The following is a 22338-nucleotide window of genomic DNA, read 5'->3' on the forward strand; positions in this document are numbered from 1 at the left end:
ACTCTATAGCTGGGCTTTATGGTAACTCTATAGCTGGGCTTTATGGTAACTCTATAGCTGGGCTTTATCATAACTCTATAGCTGGGCTTCATGGTAACTCTATAGTTGGCTTTATGGTAACTCTATAGCTGGGCTTTATGGTAACTCAGTTCACCCCAGTGGGGCCGATAGCTGGGCTTTATGGTAACTCTAATATTGGGCTCCATGGTAACTCTATAGCTGGGTTTCATGGTAACTCTATAGCTGGGCTTTATGGTAACTCTATAGCTGGGCTTTATGGTAACTCTATAGCTGGGCTTTATGGTAACTCTATAGCTGGACTTTATGGTAACTCTAATATTGGGCTTCATGGTAACTCTATAGCTGGGTTTCATGGTAACTCTATAGCTGGGCTTTATGGTAACTCTATAGCTGGGCTTTATGGTAACTCTATAGCTGGGCTTTACGGTAACTCAGTTCACCCCAGTGGGGCCGATAGCTGGGCTTTATGGTAACTCTATGGCTGGGCTTCATGGTAACTCTATAGCTGGGCTTCATGGTAACTCTATAGCTGGGCTTCATGGTAACTCTATAGCTGGGCTTCATGGTAACTCTATAGCTGGGCTTTATGGTAACTCTATAGCTGGGCTTTATGGTAACTCTATAGCTGGGCTTCATGGTAACTCTATAGCTGGGCTTCATGGTAACTCTATAGCTGGGCTTTATGGTAACTCTATAGCTGGGCTTCATGGTAACTCTATAGCGGGGCTTTATGGTAACTCTATAGCTTGGCTTTATGGTAACTCTATAGCTGGGCTTTATGGTAACTCTATAGCTGGGCTTTATGGTAACTCTATAGCTGGGCTTTATGGTAACTCTATAGCTGGGCTTTACGGTAACTCAGTTCACCCCAGTGGGGCCGATAGCTGGGCTTTATGGTAACTCTATAGCTGGGCTTCATGGTAACTCTATAGCTGGGCTTCATGGTAACTCTATAGCTGGGCTTCATGGTAACTCTATAGCTGGGCTTCATGGTAACTCTATAGCTGGGCTTTATGGTAACTCTATAGCTGGGCTTTATGGTAACTCTAATATTGGGCTTCATGGTAACTCTATAGCTGGGTTTCATGGTAACTCTATAGCTGGGCTTTATGGTAACTCTATAGCTGGGCTTTATGGTAACTCAGTTCACCCCAGTGGGGCCGATAGCTGGGCTTTATGGTAACTCTAATATTGGGCTCCATGGTAACTCTATAGCTGGGTTTCATGGTAACTCTATAGCTGGGATTTATGGTAACTCTATAGCTGGGCTTTATGGTAACTCTATAGCTGAGCTTTATGGTAACTCTATAGCTGGGCTTTATGGTAACTCTATAGCTGGGCTTTACGGTAACTCAGTTCACCCCAGTGGGGCCGATAACTGGAATTTATGGTAACTCTAATATTGGGCTCCCATGGTAACTCTATAGCTGGGTTTCATGGTAACTCTATAGCTGGGTTTCATGGTAACTCTATAGCTGGGCTTTATGGTAACTCTATAGCTGGGCTTTATGGTAACTCTATAGCTGGGCTTTATGGTAACTCTATAGCTGGGCTTTATGGTAACTCTAATATTGGGCTTCATGGTAACTCTATAGCTGGGTTTCATGGTAACTCTATAGCTGGGCTTTATGGTAACTATAGCTGGGCTTTATGGTAACTCTAATATTGGGCTTCATGGTAACTCTATAGCTGGGTTTCATGGTAACTCTATAGCTGGGCTTTATGGTAACTCAGTTCACCCCAGTGGGGCCGATAACTGGAATTTATGGTAACTCTATAGCTGGGCTTCATGGTAACTCTATAGCTGGGCTTCATGGTAACTCTATAGCTGGGCTTCATGGTAACTCTATAGCTGGGCTTCATGGTAACTCTATAGCTGGGCTTTATGGTAACTCTATAGCTGGGCTTTATGGTAACTCTAATATTGGGCTTCATGGTAACTCTATAGCTGGGTTTCATGGTAACTCTATAGCTGGGCTTTATGGTAACTATAGCTGGGCTTTATGGTAACTCTAATATTGGGCTTCATGGTAACTCTATAGCTGGGTTTCATGGTAACTCTATAGCTGGGCTTTATGGTAACTCAGTTCACCCCAGTGGGGCCGATAACTGGAATTTATGGTAACTCTAATATTGGGCTCCCATGGTAACTCTATAGCTGGGTTTCATGGTAACTCTATAGCTGGGTTTCATGGTAACTCTATAGCTGGGCTTTATGGTAACTCTATAGCTGGGCTTTATGGTAACTCTATAGCTGGGCTTTATGGTAACTCTATAGCTGGGCTTTATGGTAACTCTATAGCTGGGCTTTATGGTACCTCTATAGCTGGGCTTTATGGTAACTCTATAGCTGGGCTTTACGGTAACTCAGTTCACCCCAGTGGGGCCGATAGCTGGGCTTTATGGTAACTCTAATATTGGGCTCCATGGTAACTCTATAGCTGGGCTTCATGGTAACTCTATAGCTGGGCTTCATGGTAACTCTATAGCTGGGCTTCATGGTAACTCTATAGCTGGGCTTTATCGTAACTCTATAGCTGGGCTTCATGGTAACTCTACAGCTGGGCTTTATGGTAACTCTATAGCTGGGCTTCATGGTAACTCTATAGCTGGGATTTATGGTAACTCTATAGCTGGGCTTTATGGTAACTCTATAGCTGGGCTTTATGGTAACTCTATAGCTGGGCTTTATGGTAACTCTATAGCTGGGCTTTACGGTAACTCAGTTCACCCCAGTGGGGCCGATAGCTGGGCTTTATGGTAACTCTATAGCTGGGCTTTATGGTAACTCTATAGCTGGGCTTTATCATAACTCTATAGCTGGGCTTCATGGTAACTCTATAGTTGGCTTTATGGTAACTCTATAGCTGGGCTTTATGGTAACTCTATAGCTGGGCTTTATGGTAACTCTATAGCTGGGCTTTACGGTAACTCAGTTCACCCCAGTGGGGCCGATAGCTGGGCTTTATGGTAACTCTATGGCTGGGCTTCATGGTAACTCTATAGCTGGGCTTCATGGTAACTCTATAGCTGGGCTTCATGGTAACTCTATAGCTGGGCTTCATGGTAACACTATAGCTGGGCTTTATGGTAACTCTATAGCTGGGCTTTATGGTAACTCTATAGCTGGGCTTCATGGTACCTCTATAGCTGGGCTTCATGGTAACTCTATAGCTGGGCTTTATGGTAACTCTATAGCTGGGCTTCATGGTAACTCTATAGCGGGGCTTTATGGTAACTCTATAGCTTGGCTTTATGGTAACTCTATAGCTGGGCTTTATGGTAACTCTATAGCTGGGCTTTATGGTAACTCTATAGCTGGGCTTTATGGTAACTCAGTTCACCTCAGTGTGGCCTATAGCTGGGCTTTATTGTAACTCTATAGCTGGGCTTTATGATAACTCTATAGCTGGGCTTTATGGTAACTCAGTTCACCTCAGTGGGGCCGATAGCTGGGCTTTATGGTAACTCAGTTCACCTCAGTGTGGCCTATAGCTGGGCTTTATGGTAACTCTGTATCTGGGCTTCATGGTAACTCTATAGCTGGGCTTTATGGTAACTCTATAGCTGGGCTTTATGGTAACTCTAATATTGGGATTCATGGTAACTCTATAGCTGGGTTTCATGGTAACTCTATAGCTGGGCTTTATGGTAACTCTATAGCTGGGCTTTATGGTAACTCAGTTCACCCCAGTGGGGCCGATAGCTGGGCTTTATGGTAACTCTAATATTGGGCTCCATGGTAACTCTATAGCTGGGTTTCATGGTAACTCTATAGCTGGGCTTTATGGTAACTCTATAGCTGGGCTTTATGGTAACTCTATAGCTGGGCTTTATGGTAACTCTATAGCTGGGCTTTATGGTAACTCTAATATTGGGCTTCATTGGTAACTCTATAGCTGGGTTTCATGGTAACTCTATAGCTGGGCTTTATGGTAACTCAGTTCACCCCAGTGGGGCCGATAGCTGGGCTTTATGGTAACTCTAATATTGGGCTCCATGGTAACTCTATAGCTGGGTTTCATGGTAACTCTATAGCTGGGCTTTATGGTAACTCTATAGCTGGGCTTTATGGTAACTCTATAGCTGGGCTTTATGGTAACTCTATAGCTGGGCTTTATGGTAACTCTATAGCTGGGCTTTATCATAACTCTATAGCTGGGCTTCATGGTAACTCTATAGTTGGCTTTATGGTAACTCTATAGCTGGGCTTTATGGTAACTCTATAGCTGGGCTTTATGGTAACTCTATAGCTGGGCTTTACGGTAACTCAGTTCACCCCAGTGGGGCCGATAGCTGGGCTTTATGGTAACTCTATGGCTGGGCTTCATGGTAACTCTATAGCTGGGCTTCATGGTAACTCTATAGCTGGGCTTCATGGTAACTCTATAGCTGGGCTTTATGGTAACTCTATAGCTGGGCTTTATGGTAACTCTATAGCTGGGCTTCATGGTAACTCTATAGCTGGGCTTCATGGTAACTCTATAGCTGGGCTTTATGGTAACTCTATAGCTGGGCTTCATGGTAACTCTATAGCGGGGCTTTATGGTAACTCTATAGCTTGGCTTTATGGTAACTCTATAGCTGGGCTTTATGGTAACTCTATAGCTGGGCTTTATGGTAACTCTATAGCTGGGCTTTATGGTAACTCAGTTCACCTCAGTGTGGCCTATAGCTGGGCTTTATTGTAACTCTATAGCTGGGCTTTATGATAACTCTATAGCTGGGCTTTATGGTAACTCAGTTCACCTCAGTGGGGCCGATAGCTGGGCTTTATGGTAACTCAGTTCACCTCAGTGTGGCCTATAGCTGGGCTTTATGGTAACTCTGTATCTGGGCTTCATGGTAACTCTATAGCTGGGCTTTATGGTAACTCTATAGCTGGGCTTTATGGTAACTCTATAGCTGGGCTTCATGGTAACTCTATAGCTGGGCTTTATGGTAACTCTATAGCTGGGCTTTATGGTAACTCTATAGCTGGGCTTTGGTAACTCTATAGCTGGGCTTTATGGTAACTCTATAGCTGGGCTTCATTGTAATTCTATAGCTGTGCTTTATGGTAACTCTATTCCTGGGCTTTATGGTAACTCTATAGCTGGGCTTTATGGTAACTCTATAGCTTGGCTTTATGGTAACTCAGTTCACCTCAGTGTGGCCTATAGCTGGGCTTTATTGTAACTCTATAGCTGGGCTTTATGGTAACTCTATAGCTGGGCTTTATGGTAACTCAGTTCACCTCAGTGGGGCCGATAGCTGGGCTTTATGGTAACTCAGTTCACCTCAGTGTGGCCTATAGCTGGGCTTTATGGTAACTCTGTATCTGGGCTTCATGGTAACTCTATAGCTGGGCTTTATGGTAACTCTATAGCTGGGCTTTATGGTAACTCTATAGCTGGGCTTTGGTAACTCTATAGCTGGGCTTTGGTAACTCTATAGCTGGGCTTTATGGTAACTCTATAGCTGGGCTTCATTGTAATTCTATAGCTGTGCTTTATGGTAACTCTATAGCTGGGCTTTATGATAACTCTATAGCTGGGCTTTATGGTAACTCAGTTCACCTCAGTGTGGCCATTGTCAGAAATGCTCACATTTCTCTCTCACACATACAAACACACACACACATACTCATCCACCTACACCTACTCATCCAGGGTGTTTCTTCATTTTTTTAACCATTTTCTACTTTGTAGAATAATAGTGAAGACATCAAAACTATGAAATAACACATATGGAATCATGTAGTAATCAAAAAAGTGGTAAACAAATCAAAATATATTTTATATTTAAAGATTCTTCAAAGTAGCCACCCTTTGCCTTGATGCCAGCTTTGCACACGCTTGACATTCTCTCAACCAGCTTCATGCGGTAGTCAACTGGAATGCATTTCAATTAACTAGTGTGCCTTGTTTAAAGTTCAGTTGTTGAATTTCTTTCCCAGCATTTGAGCCAATCAGTTGTGTTGTGACAAGGTAGAGGTGGTATACAAAAGATGGCCCTATTTGGTAAAAGACCAAGTCCGTATTATGACAAGAACAACTCAAATAAGCAAAGACAAACAACAGTCCATCATGACTTTAAGACATGGTCAGTCAATACAGAACATTTCAAGAACTTTGAAAGTTTCTTCAAGTGATGTCGCAAAAACCATCATATGCTATGATGAAACTGTCTCTCATGAGGACAGCCACAGGAAAGGAAGACCTCGAGTTACCTCTGCTGCAGAGGATAGGTTCATTAGAGTTAACTGGCTCTCATGAGGACAGCCACAGGAAAGGAAGACCTTGAGTTACCTCTGCTGCAGAGGATACGTTCATTAGAGTTAACTGTCTCTCATGAGGACAGCCACAGGAAAGGAAGACCTCGAGTTACCTCTGCTGCAGAGGATACGTTCATTAGAGTTAACTGGCTCTCATGAGAACTGCCACAGGAAAGGAAGACCTCGAGTTACCTCTGCTGCAGAGGATACGTTCATTAGAGTTAACTGGCTCTCATGAGGACAGCCACAGGAAAGGAAGACCTCGAGTTACCTCTGCTGCAGAGGATACGTTAATTAGAGTTAACTGGCTCTCATGAGGACAGCCACAGGAAAGGAAGACCTCGAGTTACCTCTGCTGCAGAGGATACGTTCATTAGAGTTAACTGGCTCTCATGAGGACAGCCACAGGAAAGGAAGACCTCGAGTTACCTCTGCTGCAGAGGATACGTTCATTAGAGTTAACTGGCTCTCATGAGGACAGCCACAGGAAAGGAAGACCTCGAGTTACCTCTGCTGCAGAGGATACGTTCATTAGAGTTAACTGGCTCTCATGAGGACAGCCACAGGAAAGGAAGACCTCGAGTTACCTCTGCTGCAGAGGATACGTTCATTAGAGTTAACTGGCTCTCATGAGGACAGCCACAGGAAAGGAAGACCCAGAGTTACCTCTGCTGCAGAGGATACGTTCATTAGAGTTAACTGGCTCTCATGAGGACAGCCACAGGAAAGGAAGACCTCGAGTTACCTCTGCTGCAGAGGATACGTTCATTAGAGTTAACTGGCTCTCATGAGGACAGCCACAGGAAAGGAAGACCTCGAGTTACCTCTGCTGCAGAGGATACGTTCATTAGAGTTAACTGGCTCTCATGAGGACAGCCACAGGAAAGGAAGACCCAGAGTTACCTCTGCTGCAGAGGATACGTTCATTAGAGTTAACTGGCTCTCATGAGGACAGCCACAGGAAAGGAAGACCTCGAGTTACCTCTGCTGCAGAGGATACGTTCATTAGAGTTAACTGGCTCTCATGAGGACAGCCACAGGAAAGGAAGACCTCGAGTTACCTCTGCTGCAGAGGATACGTTCATTAGAGTTAACTGGCTCTCATGAGGACAGCCACAGGAAAGGAAGACCCAGAGTTACCTCTGCTGCAGAGGATACGTTCATTAGAGTTAACTGGCTCTCATGAGGACAGCCACAGGAAAGGAAGACCTCGAGTTACCTCTGCTGCAGAGGATACGTTCATTAGAGTTATCTGCCTCTCATGAGGACAGCCACAGGAAAGGAAGACCTCGAGTTACCTCTGCTGCAGACGATAAGTTCATTAGAGTTAACTGGCTCTCATGAGGACCGCCACAGGAAAGGAAGACCTTGAGTTACCTCTGCTGCAGAGGATACGTTCATTAGAGTTAACTGGCTCTCATGAGGACAGCCACAGGAAAGGAAGACCTCGAGTTACCTCTGCTGCAGAGGATACGTTCATCTGAGTTGCCAGCCTCAGAAATTGCAGCCCAAATAAATGCTTTACAGAGTTCAAGTAACAGACATCTCAACATCAACTGTTCAGAGGGGATTGTGTGAATCAGGCCTACATGGTAGAATTGCAGCAAAGAAACCACTACTTATAAGAAGTGGACACTTGCTTGGGCTAAGAAACATGAGCAATGGACATTAGACCTGTGGAAATCTGTCCTTTTGGTCTGATGAGTCCAAATTAAAGATGTTTTAGTTCCAACCACCATGTCTTTGTGAGACGAAGAGTAGGTGAACGGATGATCTCTGCATGTGTGGTTCCCACCATGAAGCATGGAGGAGGAGGTTTAATGGTGTGTGGGTGCTTTACTGGTGACAATGTCTGTGATTTTTTTAGCATTCAAGGCACACTTAACCAGCATGGCTACCACAGCATTCTGCAGCGATATGCCATTCCATCTGGACTACCATTTGTTTTACAACAAGACAATGACCCAACACACCTCCAGGCTGTGTAAGGGCTATTTGACCAAGAAGGACAGTAATGGAGTGCTGCATCAGATGACCTGGCCTCCACAATCACCTGACCTCAACTTAATTGAGATGGTTTGGGATGAGTTGGACCGCAGAGTGAATGAAAAATAGCCAACAAGTGCTCAGCATATGTGGGAACTCCTTCAAGACTGTTGAAAAAGCATTCCAGGTGAAGCTGATTGAGACAATACCAAAAGTGTGCAAAGCTGTTATCAAGGCAAATCTAAAACATATTTTGATTTGTTGAACACTTTTGTTTGGTTACTACATAATTCCATGTGTTATTTCATAGTTTGATGTCTTCACTATTATTTTACAATGTAGAAAATAGTAAAAATAAAGAAAAACCCTTGAATGAGTAGGTGTGTCCAAACTTTTGACTGGTACTGTATATATGTGTGTTATACATACATAACATACATACATACATACATACATACATACATACATACATACATACATACATTTCAAACAGGTTCTCATACACACATTTGTGGACACACTTTGTCAGACAGGCACATGGGTTGTAGTGATGTGGGAAAATGCTGCTAGTACATGTGGTCCTAACAGATGTCTGCAGGGCTGTGAACATACATTCTGCCCTCATAGCCAGCTGTTCACACACACTACACAGGAATGTCTGGAGTACATTACATTTGTAAACCTTGATATTGATTGTCTGTGTGTGTGTCTCTCCCCCCAGCCCTTCCCACTGGTGTCGTCCTCTAGGTGGATGGTGAAGAGAGGGGAGCTCACAGCCTTCGTGGAGGAGAACGGCATCTTCTCCAAGAAGACGTCACGGCAGCAGGTCTACTTCTTCCTCTTCAACGACGTCCTCATCCTCACCAGGAAGAAGAGGTGGGTCCACAGTCTCACTAGCCAATTACAGCCAATCCCACAGTCTCCCCGACCAATCACAGCCAGCTCCAGTCTCAATAGCCAATCACAGCTAACTCCTACAGTCTCGCTAGCCAATCACAGTGAACTGCACATTTTCACTAGCCAATCGCAGCCAATCCCACAGATGGGGAGGGTGGTGGTGGTGGTGGTGGTGATGAAGGAAAGTTTAGGTAAATATGACCATGACAAGCTCAGATTCTCTGTAGGTCGTTGCGACAGAGTTATGTGCGGGAAACTCTGTGTTCATGTGTGTTGTCTCTCTGGTATGAGTCAAGTGTGACTTTGGAGTATGGGCCGTTTCCCAGAACACACCTCAGCACCCTGTCCCAGCATGGTGACTGTGGAGGTGTAGCCACGGGGCTCCAGTAACAGGGTGTGCCTTTTTGTTTTTATCTTTCACTTTCTCAGAAGATATGGGACCATTTCTGGCAGGCTCTACCTGGTTGATTTATTAGAGGGAAGGTCCTCATGATAGCTCTTAGTAAAACTACTTCAGTCAGTTCAACTGTGAGGTCAACTACTGGAAGAAGCAGTGGAACCTTTAGCACAAGTGTAACGGCCTGGCTGAACATACAAACCTGTCTCTGTTGGTGTGCTCACAATCTGTGTGTGCTGTGTCTGTACATGTGTCTGTGTATCAGTACTGAGCCTATGGATCTGCACATTGTCAGCAGGATCAGAACGGAAGCTTGTTTTACCCCCCCCCCCAAAAAAAAATAAATAATAATATTTCAGGAACATTCTGCGCTCCGTCAATACAGTATGACTTCCTGGAAACCAGATGGCTCTCATTAATTCGTGGGTGTGCTTCTCATTCCCCCAAATCTCCTTTTTTTTCATCTCCAGCTGTGTCTGAGACGGATCATTCTGCCGCTTTCTCTCTAAATGACTGAAACCGTTTTTCTTTCTGGGAATTTGATCCAAAGCAGCAGGTTCCCAGGACTGGGACTATTTGGGTACGTGTTGGTGTGGAATCGGTTCTGCAGTGTAGGGTTAGATGGCAGAGGAGTAGCATGGTGTGTTGGTGTGGAATCGGTTCTGCAGTGTAGGGTTAGATGGCAGAGGAGTAGCATGGTGTGTTGGTGTGGAATCGGTTCTGCAGTGTAGGGTTAGATGGCAGAGGAGTAGCATGGTGTGTTGAGTGGCCATTGGTGGCATGTTACTATTCCTCTCTTTCTCTCTCTATCGGTTTCTCTCCTTCTATTTCTCTTTCTCTGCATGATCAGAAATAAAAGCACTGGCTAGACTAATTGGAATCTAGGTCACGGTACATTAGGCCAACAGTAGAGCAGGGAGTGCAGAGCCAACGTTAACCCTGGACTCCATGCTACTGGCCGGTCCCTCTTGGACCTCCTTTTCTCATAGCCTCGTCTAGCCAGGGTTATTCTACTGCTGTTTGACCTGGAGAGGAGATGGCTCTGATGTGCAGTTCACCTGCCCATCTACCGATGTGTATTGTTGATTAACAAACAACTGTAAGTCGCTCCAGATAAGAGGATCTGCTAAATGACATAAAATGTAACAAATGAAACAATTGTTGTGGAGAGATGCATTGCTGAGTGACACTACATACCCTACATTACTCATCTCATGTGTATATACTGCACTCTAAACCATCTACTGCATCTTGTCTATGCCGTTCGGCCATCGCTCATCCATATATTTATATGTACATATTCTTATTCATTCCTTTACACTTGTGTGTGCATAAGGTAGTTGTTGTGAAATTGTTAGATTACTTGTTAGATATTACTGCACGTCAGAACTAGAAGCACAAGCATTTCGCTACACTCACATTAACATCTGCTAACCATGTGTATGTGACGAATAAAATTTGATTTGATTCTCTGTTCAGGAAAACCCTAGACCCACAGGAACACTTGTGTAACAACTCACCACTACTACACAGCAGCTGGTCTCTCCTCTCCCCCACCCTCTCCTCTTCATCTCCTCTTCTCCCCTTCCTCTCCTCTTCATCTCCTCTTCTCCCCTTCCTCACCCTCTCCTCCCCTTCCTCTCCTCTTCTCACCCTCTTCTCCTCTTCCTCAACCTGTCCTCTTCTCTTCATCCTCTCTCCCTCACCATCCTCTCCCTCAACCTCTTCTCCTCTTCCTCTCCTCATCATCTCCTCTTCCTCACCCTCCTCTTCATATCCTCTTCTCTATCCTCACCCTCCTCTTCCTCTCCTCTTCATCTCCTCTTCTCTATCCTCACCCTCCTCTTCCTCTCCTCTTCATCTCTTCTTCTTTATCCTCACCCTCCTCTTCCTCTCCTCTTCATCTCCTCTTCTCTATCCTCACCCTCCTCTTCCTCTCCTCTTCATCTCCTCTTCTCTATCCTCACCCTCCTCTTCCTCTCCTCTTCTCTATCCTCACCCTCTTCCTCTCCTCTTCATCTCCTCTTTTCTCTCACCTTTCCTTCCCTCCCTCTGCTTTTTCCTTCTCTCTTTCAAGCTTAGTCTTCTATCTTTGTTTCTTTGAGCTCTGTGGGTCTGACTGGCTACTAGACTACTGCAGCTCTGTGGGTCTGACTGGCTACTAGACTACTGCAGCTCTGTGGGACTGACTGGCTACTAGACTACTGCAGCTCTGTGGGACTGACTGGCTACCAGACTACTGCAGCTCTGTGGGTCTGACTGGCTACCAGACTACTGCAGCTCTGTGGGTCTGACTGGCTACCAGACTACTGCAGCTCTATGGGTCTGACTGGCTACCAGACTACTGCAGCTCTGTGGGTCTGACTGGCTACCAGACTACTGCAGCTCTATGGGTCTGACTGGCTACCAGACTACTGCAGCTCTGTGGGTCTGACTGGCTACCAGACTACTGCAGCTCTGTGGGTCTGACTGGCTACCAGACTACTGCAGCTCTGTGGGTCTGACTGGCTACCAGACTACTGCAGCTCTGTGGGTCTGACTGGCTACCAGACTACTGCAGCTCTGTGGGTCTGACTGGCTACCAGACTACTGCAGCTCTGTGGGTCTGACTGGCTACCAGACTACTGCAGCTCTGTGGGACTGACTGGCTACCAGACTACTGCAGCTCTGTGGGTCTGACTGGCTACCAGACTACTGCAGCTCTGTGGGTCTGACTGGCTACCAGACTACTGCAGCTCTGTAATATGGCTAAAGGTTCATCTGCCTCACCTGATAATCTCTCTCATTCTCCCTCCCTCTCGCTCTCTGTCTCTCATTCTCCCTCCCTCTCGCTCCCTCTCATTCTCCCTCCCTCTCGCTCTCTCTCATTCTCCCTCCCTCTCGCTCTCTCTCTCTCATTCTCCCTCGCTCTCGCTCTCTGTCTCTCATTCTCCCTCCCTCTCGCTCTCTCTCATTCTCCCTCCCTCTCGCTCTCTCTCATTCTCCCTCCCTCTCGCTCTCTCTCTCATTCTCCCTCTGTCTCTCATTCTCCCTCCCTCTCGCTCTCTCTCTCATTCTCCCTCCCTCTCGCTCTCTCTCTCATTCTCCCTCTCGCTCCTCTGTCTCTCATTCTCCCTCCCTCTCGCTCTCTGTCTCTCATTCTCCCTCCCTCTCGCTCTTTGTCTCTCTCTCTCTCTCTCCCCCTCAGTGAGGACAGCTACACAGTGATAGACTATGCTCTGAGGGGCCAAATTTGGGTGGGACCCTGCCAGGCCGAGGATGTCAACCTATCACCCGTCAGAAGCACCGCTGGAATGCTGACATCACGGCAGCCTGGGGCCAGCCACCTCTTCCGCCTGCGTTTCCGTAGCAACCACTCCGGAGACAAGGTGCCCATGGTCCTGGGGGTGGAGCGAATGTAAGTGTCACCTTCTACTGTGCAACACTTGACCTTTGTATCTGTGTGTTTCTTTCTATCACTCTCTCCGTGCTGGGTCCTATCTGTGATCTCTCTCTGAGCTGGGTCCTCTCTATCTCTCTCTGAGCTGGGTCCTATCTGTGATCTCTCTCTGAGCTGGGTCCTCTCTATCTATATCTCTCTGAGCTGGGTCATATCTGTGATCTCTCTCTGAGCTGGGTCCTATCTGTGATCTCTCTCTGAGCTGGGACCTATCTGTGATCTCTCTCTGAGCTGGGTCCTATCTGTGATCTCTCTCTGAGCTGGGTCCTATCTGTGATCTCTCTCTGAGCTGGGTCCTATCTGTGATCTCTCTCTGAGCTGGGTCCTATCTGTGATCTCTCTCTGAGCTGGGTCCTCTCTATCTCTATCTGAGCTGGGTCCTCTCTATCTCTCTCTGAGCTGGGTCCTATCTGTGATCTCTCTCTGAGCTGTATCCTCTCTATCTATATCTCTCTGAGCTGGGTCCTATCTGTGATCTCTCTCTGAGCTGGGTCCTCTCTATCTATATCTCTCTGAGCTGGGTCCTATCTGTGATCTCTCTCTGAGCTGGGTCCTATCTGTGATCTCTCTCTGAGCTGGGTCCTATCTGTGATCTCTCTCTGAGCTGGGTCCTATCTGTGATCTCTCTCTGAGCTGTATCCTCTCTATCTATATCTCTCTGAGCTGGGTCCTATCTGTGATCTCTCTCTGAGCTGGGTCCTATCTGTGATCTCTCTCTGAGCTGGGTCCTCTCTATCTATATCTCTCTGAGCTGGGTCCTCTCTATCTCTCTCTGAGCTGGGTCCTATCTGTGATCTCTCTCTGAGCTGGGTCCTATCTGTGATCTCTCTCTGAGCTGGGTCCTCTCTATCTCTCTCTGAGCTGGGTCCTCTCTATCTCTCTCTGAGCTGGGTCCTATCTGTGATCTCTCTCTGAGCTGGGTCCTCTCTATCTCTCTCTGAGCTGGGTCCTATCTGTGATCTCTCTCTGAGCTGTATCCTCTCTATCTTTCTCTGAGCTGGGTCCTCTCTATCTCTCTCTGAGCTGGGTCCTATCTGTGATCTCTCTCTGAGCTGTATCCTCTCTATCTTTCTCTGAGCTGGGTCCTCTCTATCTCTATCTGAGCTGGCTCCTCTCTATCTCTCTCTGAGCTGTATCCTCTCTATCTCTCTCTGAGCTGTATCCTCTCTATCTCTATCTGAGCTGGCTCCTCTCTATCTCTCTCTGAGCTGGGTCCTATCTGTGATCTCTCTCTGAGCTGGGTCCTATCTGTGATCTCTCTCTGAGCTGGGTCCTATCTGTGATCTCTCTCTGAGCTGTATCCTCTCTATCTTTCTCTGAGCTGGGTCCTCTCTATCTCTATCTGAGCTGGCTCCTCTCCATCTCTCTCTGAGCTGGCTCCTCTCTATCTCTCTCTGAGCTGGCTCCTCTCTTTCAATTCAGTTCAATTCAATTCAAGGGGCTTTATTGGCATGGGAAACATGTGTTAACATTGCCAAAGCAAGTGAGGTAGATAATATACAAAAGTGAAATAAACAATAAAAATTAACAGTAAACATTACACATACAGAAGTTTCAAAACAATAACGACATTACAAATGTCATATTATACATAGCTGGGTCCTCTCTCTCTCTCTCTGAGCTGGGTCCTAGCTGGGTCCTCTCTCTCTCTGAGCTGGGTCCTCTATCTCTCTCTGAGCTGGGTCCTAGCTGGGTCCTCTATCTCTCTCTGAGCTGGGTCCTAGCTGGGTCCTCTCTCTCTTTGAGCTGGGTCCTCTATCTCTCTCTGAGCTGGGTCCTAGCTGGGTCCTCTCTCTCTCTCTCTCTCTCTCTCTGAGCTGCGTCCTATCTGGGTCCTCTCTCTCTCTCTCTCTCTCTGAGCTGCGTCCTATCTGGGTCCTCTCTCTCTCTCTCTCTCTGAGCTGCGTCCTATCTGGGTCCTCTCTCTCTCTCTCTCTCTCTGAGCTGCGTCCTATCTGGGTCCTCTCTCTCTGTCTCTCTCTCTGAGATGGGTCCTATCTGGGTCCTCTCTCTCTCTCTCTCTGAGCTGGGTCCTATCTGAGTCCTTAATGATCTGTCTCTTCATTCTTTCCTATTCACTGAATACTTGGGTCTAATATGGGGTGCTCTGGGAGTGTGTGTCCCATCAGGAACAGGTTTCTTTATATACAGTTCAAGTCAGAAGTTTTATACAGTTGGAATCATGAACTCTTTTTTCAACCACTCCACAAATGTCTTGTTAACAAACTATAGTTTTGGCAAGTTGGTTAGGACATCTACTTTGTGTATGACACAATTGTTTACAGACAGATTATTTCACTGTATCACAATTCCAGTGGGTCAAACACTAAGTTGACTGTGCCTTTTAAACAGCTTGGAAAATTCCAGAAAATAATGTCATGGCTTTTGAAGCTTCTGATAGGCTAATTGACATCATTTGAGTCAATTGGAGGTGTACCTGTGGATGTATTTCAAGGCCTACCTTCAAACTCAGTGCCTCTTTGCTTGACATCATGGAAAAATCAATAGAAATCAGCCAAGACCACAGAAAAAAATTGTAGACCTCCACAAGTCTGGTTCATCCTTGGGAGAAATCAATCCCAGAACAACAGCAAAGGACCTTGTGAAGATGCTGGAGGAAACAGGTACACAAGTATCTATATCCACAGTAAAACGAGTCCTATATCAACATAACCTGAAAGGCCGCTCTGCAAGGAAGAAGCCACTGCTCAAAAACCGCCATAAAAAAGCCAGAATATAATAGCCAGACTGTGGTTTGCAACTGCACATGGGGCCAAAGATGGTACTTTTTGGAGAAATGTCCTCTGGTCTGATGAAACAAAAATAGAACTGTTTGGCAATAACGACTATTGTTATGTTTGGAGGAAAAAGGGGGAAGCTTGCAAGCTGAAGAACACCATCCCAACCGTGAAGCACGGGGGTGGTAGCGTCATGTTGTGGGGGTGCTTTGCTGCAGGAGGGACTGGTGCACTTCACAAGATAGATGGCATCACGAGGACGTAAAATGATGTGGATATATTGAAGCAACATCTCAAGACATCAGTCAGGAAGTTAAAGCTTGGTCAATGACCCCAAGCATACTTCCAAATGGTCAATGACCCCAAGCATACTTCCAAATGGTCAATGACCCCAAGCATACTTCCAAATGGTCAATGACCCCAAGCATACTTCCAAATGGTCAATGACCCCAAGCATACTTCCAAATGGTCAATGACCCCAAGCATACTTCCAAATGGTCAATGACCCCAAGCATACTTCCAAAGTTGTGGCAAAATAGGTCAAGGTATTGGAGTGGCCATCACAAAGCCCTGGCCATCACAAAGCCCTGGCCATCACAAAGCCCTGGCCATCACAAAGCCCTGGCCTCAATCCTATAGAAAATGTGTGGGCAGAACTGAAGAAGCGTGTGTGAGCAAGGAGGCCTACAAACCTGACTCAGTTACACCAGCTCTGTCAGGAGGAATGGGCCAAAATTCACCCAACTTATTGTGGGAAGCTTGTGGAAGGCAACCCAAAACGTTTGACACAAGTTAAATAATTTAAAGGCAATGCTACCAAATACTAATTGAGTGTATGTAAACGTCTGACCCACTGGGAATGTGATGAAAGAAATAAAAGCTGAAATAAATAATTCTCTCTACTATTATTCTGACATTTCACATTCTTAAAACAAAGTGGTGATCCTAACTGACCTAAGACCTAAGACAGGGAATGTTTACTAGGATTAAATGTCAGAAATGTTGATCAACGGAGTTTAAATGTATTTGGCTAAGGTGTATGTACACTTCCGACTTCAACTGTATCTACCTCAGTGAATACATCTAATGGGATGGGCGTTTTCAATCCCACAATGCCTTGTGTGTGTGTGTGTGTGTGTGTGTGTGTGTGTGTGTGTGTGTGTGTGTGTGTGTGTGTGTGCGCACAAGTCACTCAGATCAAAGTCTACTCTGAGTTTATAGAGCCCACTTTTCTCTCTCTGTCTCTCTGTCTCTCTGTCTCTCTCTCTCTCCCTCTCTCTTTCTCTCTCTCTCACTAAGACCCACACACACACTGATCAAAGTCCCCTGAGATCAGCGTTTCACCATTAACCCTCTCTACTCTGTTGTCTAAGTCCTTCGGGGTAATGTTTACCCAAACACCTCACCTACAGTAGGTAGAAAACATCTGAGCTGACATATTTCTGGCTCTAATGGAATCATTTTCCCCTCAGCAAACACTGGCTGTATAGGGAATCATTTCCCAATGATGTAGCAGCCTATTTTTGGCAGTAGTTTTATCACCCAGACCCATTGTATAATTTAAGATAGTAGCTGGGGGCCTCTGTATGGTCATGGAGAATGCAGTGAGTTGAGTTTCTGACACTTGTACTGAAGTTGAGTCATCTTGTAAGTCATTTTTTATTTGTGAACTTTCTCTCTCTCAATTCAATTGAAGAGGCTTTATTGTCATGGGAAACACATGTTTACATTGCCAAAGCACGTGAAATAGACAAACAGTAAAAGGTGGACAGTGAACATTGCACTCACAGAAGTTCCAAAAGAATAATACAGTCATATTATATATATAGTGTTTTTATTTTACCTTTATTTAACTAGGCAAGTCAATGAAGAACACATTTTTATTTTCAATGACGGCCTAGGAACAGTGGGTTAACTGCCTGTTCAGGGGCAGAACGACAGATTTGTACCTTGTCAGCTCGGGGGTTTGAACTTGCAACCTTCCGGTTACTAGTCCAACACTCTAACCACTAGGCTATCCTGCCGCCCCAATTTAACAATGTCCAAATGGTTAAAGTACACAAGGGAAAATAAATAAGCATAAATATATATGGATTGTATTTACAATGGTGTTTGTTCTTCACTGGTTGCCCTTTTCTTGTGGCAACAGGTCACAAATCTTGCTGCTGTGATGGGTGGTATTTCACCCAGTAGATATGGGAGTTTATCAAAATTGGATTTGTTTTTCGAATTCTTTGTGGGTCTGTGTAATCTGAGGGAAATATGTGTCTCTAATATGGTCATACATTGGGCAGGAGGTTAGGAAGTGCAGCTCAGTTTCCACCTCATTTTGTGGGCAGTGAGCACATAGCCTGTCTTCTCTTGAGAGCCATGTCTGCCTACGGTGGCCTTTCTCAATAGCAAGGCTATGCTCACTGAGTCTGTACATAGTCAAAGCTTTCCTTAATTTGGGGTCAGTCACAGTGGTCAGGTATTCTGCCACTGTGTACTCTGTTTAGGGCCAAATAGGATTCTAGTTTGCTTTGTGTTTTTGTTAATTACTTGACATATTGGAAAGAATTATCTTTTTGTTTTCTCATGATTTGGTTGGGTCTAATTGTGCTGCTGTCCTGGGGATCTGTTGGGTGTGTTTGTGAACAGAGCCCCAGGACCAGCTTGCTTAGGGGACTCTTCTCCATGTTCATCTCTCTGTAGGTGATGGCTTTGTTATGGAAGGTTTGGGAATCGCTTCCTTTTAGGTGGTTGTAGAATTTAACAGCTCTTTTCTGGATTTTGATAATTAGAGGGTATCGGCCTATTTCTGCTCTGCATGCAGTATTTGGTGTTCTACGTTGTACACGGAGGATATTTTTGCAGAATTCTGCATGCAGAGTCTCAATTTGGTGTTTGTCTCATTTTGTGAATTCTTGGTTGGCTCTATGACTGAATTCTTGGTTGGCTCTATGACTGAATTCTTGGTTGGCTCTATGACTGAATTCTTGGTTGGCTCTATGACTGAATTCTTGGTTGGCTCTATGACTGAATTCTTGTTTGGCTCTAACTGATTCAAGTATTTTTAACTAGATCCTAAATGGTATGTTGAATGTTATGTTCCTTTTGATGGCCTAGAAGGCGCCTCATGCCTTGTCTCTCAGATCGTTCACAGCTTTGTGGAAGTTACCTGTGGCGCTGATGTATAGCCCAAGGTATGTATAGTTTGTTGTGTGCTCTAGGGCAACGGTGTCTAGATGGAATTTGTATTTGTGCTCCTGGTGACTGGACCTTTTTTGGAACACCATTATTTTGGTCTTACTGAGATTTACTGTCAGGGCCCAGGTCTCACAGAATCTGTGCAGAAGATCTAGGTGCTGCTGTAGGCCCTCCTTGGTTGGGGACAGAAGAACCAGATCATCAGCAAACAGACATTTGACTTCAGATTCTAGTAGTGTTAGGCTGGTTGATATGTATGCTCTGTGTGTCTGTCTGTCTGTCTGTCTGTCTGTCTGTCTGTCTGTCTGTCTGTCTGTCTGTCTGTCTGTCTGTCTGTCTGTCTGTCTGTCTGTCTGTCTGTCTGTCTGTCTGTCTGTCTGTCTGTCTGTCTGTCTGTCTGTCTGTCTCAGTTTGATTATATAACTCTGCTTTTCACTGGCCTCCATATAAAGGACGTGTTCACTTCCTTTGTCAGCGAATAGGGAGTGCTTACATGCAGGTGTACACACACACACACACACACACACACACACACACACACACACACACACACACACACACACACACACACACACACACACAAGGCCAGATCTCCCTCATTCCTCTATCTGTTTACACATTCTCTACAGATCCTAGCATAAACATAACATTATCTTCATCTACTCTGAGTCCAATACCTATCTTAGCTAAACGTATCCATAACAACTAGAATGCCTTGCAGACTCTGTCTGTATCCAGTGTCTTGTGTGACTGACTGGAGGGCTTTTCCAGGCTATATGCTTGCTACCACATGCCATGCCCTGACTCATGCTGCCCAGTCAGCTGCATTAACCTGGCTCCCCCTCTCCCCCTCTCCCTGAGTGTCTCTTCACAGAGGCCTGCCTGCCTGCTTGCAGTGTGTGTGTGTGTCTGTTTGGAAAGCCCCCAGATTTCCCCCTCTAAGAGCGTGGGTCAGGACCCCTGCTGTAATGTAATGACTTAATAATAGTGTGTGTGTGTGTGTGTGTCTGTGAGACAGCAGTTGCCCCTCACTCACTGTAGTAGCCTAGGGAATGATCTGGACTAGCGAGTCCCCGGCAACCAGCCATTGTTACATTGGTTGCCTAGCAGGAAACCTGTTGTTGAGTTGGCATGTTCCCACGATTCACACACGAACCCCCTCGTTCCCCTTCATCCCTCTCTCGTCTCTCTCTCTCCTCACCCCCCGTTATCCAGTCCTCTATGTTGTCCTTATTGTGGACCAGAACAGAGGCTGAAAACACGAGAGAGAGAGGAGAGAAGAGAGAGAAGAGAGAGAAGAGAGAGAGAGAGAGAGAGAGAGAGAGAGAGAGAGAGAGAGAGAGAGAGAGAGAGAGACAGACAGACAGACAGACAGACAGACAGACAGAGAGACAGACAGACAGAGAGACAGACAGACATTGAGCACAGGAAGCCCTCATTCATGCTTGTCTCTACCTGTGTGTGTCAGCCTCAACCACACACAGAGAGAGCTTGAGGGTCTGTGCATCCCTTCCCACACATATGATACCTGTGTGTGTTCCAACAGGAATGTATTCATTTATTTAACCTTGTTTTAACTAGGCAAGTCGGTAAAGAAGAAAATCGTATTTACATTGACGGCCTCCCCCCTCCCCCGGCCAAACCCACAATTCCCTGGACCAATGGTGTTCCGCCGTATGGGACTCCCAATTACAGCCGGATGTGATGCAACCTGGATTCAAACCAGGGACTGTAGTGACGCCTCTTGCACAGCTGCGATACTCGGGAGCCCTGTGTGTGTGTTGGTGCCTTTACTAATAAACGAGAGTGTGTATTAATCGTCCTGATACCTCAGCTGGCATGTTTTATGGTGGGAACGCTGCTCGACGTGTGTGTGTGTGTGTGTGCGACCAACTGCCAAGACCAGCAGTGAACAGATGTCATTCCCACATGTCTCCCTTCGACTCAGACAGCCACACAAACATTCAGTCACTCAGAGACACACCGGTGTGTCTTCTCTCCTGTCCTCCAGTGTGTCATGAATCAGTACAGGTTCTCCTGAGGGCAACCAGGGAACCAACCCTGTGTATCTCCCTCAGTCCCTGAACCTGAGTTAACACACCATCACAGTTTACATTCACTGTGACCCACACAGATAAGAGTGTATTTGTGGTCATATCGACCACCTGGGACCGTCCAATCACAGTCCTCAAGAATGCTTGACCGTGGAGAATGTCCTGAATGATAGTTGTAGTGCTATTGAGCCTCCGACAGGGAAATGACCACAGGACACGGACCACAGGACACGGACCACAGGACACGGACCACAGGACGACAGGACACGGACCACAGGACACGGACCACAGGACGACAGGACACGGACCACAGGACACGGACCACAGGACACGGACCACAGGACACGGACCACAGGACGACAGGACACGGACCACAGGACACGGACCACAGGACGACAGGACACGGACCACAGGACACGGACCACAGGATGACAGGACACGGACCACAGGACACGGACCACAGGACACGGACCACAGGACACAGACCACAGGACGACAGGACACGGACCACAGGACACGGACCACAGGACCACAGGACACGGACCACAGGACACGGACCACAGGACCACAGGACACGGACCACAGGACACGGACCACAGGATGACAGGACACGGACCACAGGACACGGACCACAGGACGACAGGACACGGACCACAGGACACGGACCACAGGACGAGAGGACACGGACCTCAGGACCACAGGACGACAGGACACGGACCACAGGACACGGACCACAGGATGACAGGACACGGACCACAGGACACGGACCACAGGACACGGACCACAGGACGACAGGACACGGACCACAGGACACGGACCACAGGACGACAGGACACGGACCACAGGACACGGACCACAGGACGACAGGACACGGACCACAGGACACGGCAGACAGGACACGGACCACAGGACCACAGGACACAGACCACAGGACACGGAACACAGGACACAGACCACAGGACGACAGGACACGGAACACAGGACGACAGGACACAGACCACAGGACGACAGGACACGGATCACAGGACACGGACCACAGGACCACAGGACACGGAAGACAGGACACGGACCACAGGACCACAGGACACAGACCACAGGACACGGACCACAGGACACGGACCACAGGACGACAGGACACGGACCACAGGACGACAGGACACGGACCACAGGACGACAGGACACGGACCACAGGACACGGACCACAGGACCACAGGACACGGACCACAGGACACGGACCACAGGACGACAGGACACGGACCACAGGACCACAGGACACGGACCACAGGACCACAGGACACAGACCACAGGACGACAGGACACGGACCACAGGACACGGACCACAGGACACGGACCACAGGACC

At 46.7% G+C, this 22338-nt stretch overlaps 1 protein-coding gene across 1 annotated transcript in view; it reads left to right on the plus strand.

Moving 5' to 3' along the window:
• LOC115115214 (rho guanine nucleotide exchange factor 26-like) overlaps positions 1–22338 on the plus strand; it is a 126992-nt gene that overhangs the window by 92818 nt on the left and 11836 nt on the right. The window contains 2 exon segments of the mRNA XM_065024213.1: positions 8985–9139; positions 12745–12954. Coding sequence (XP_064880285.1) covers positions 8985–9139; positions 12745–12954 — 365 coding nt within the window.

Source organism: Oncorhynchus nerka, linkage group LG11 (assembly GCF_034236695.1).
Source record: "Oncorhynchus nerka isolate Pitt River linkage group LG11, Oner_Uvic_2.0, whole genome shotgun sequence".
In the NCBI taxonomy this organism is placed as follows: Eukaryota; Metazoa; Chordata; class Actinopteri; order Salmoniformes; family Salmonidae; genus Oncorhynchus; species Oncorhynchus nerka.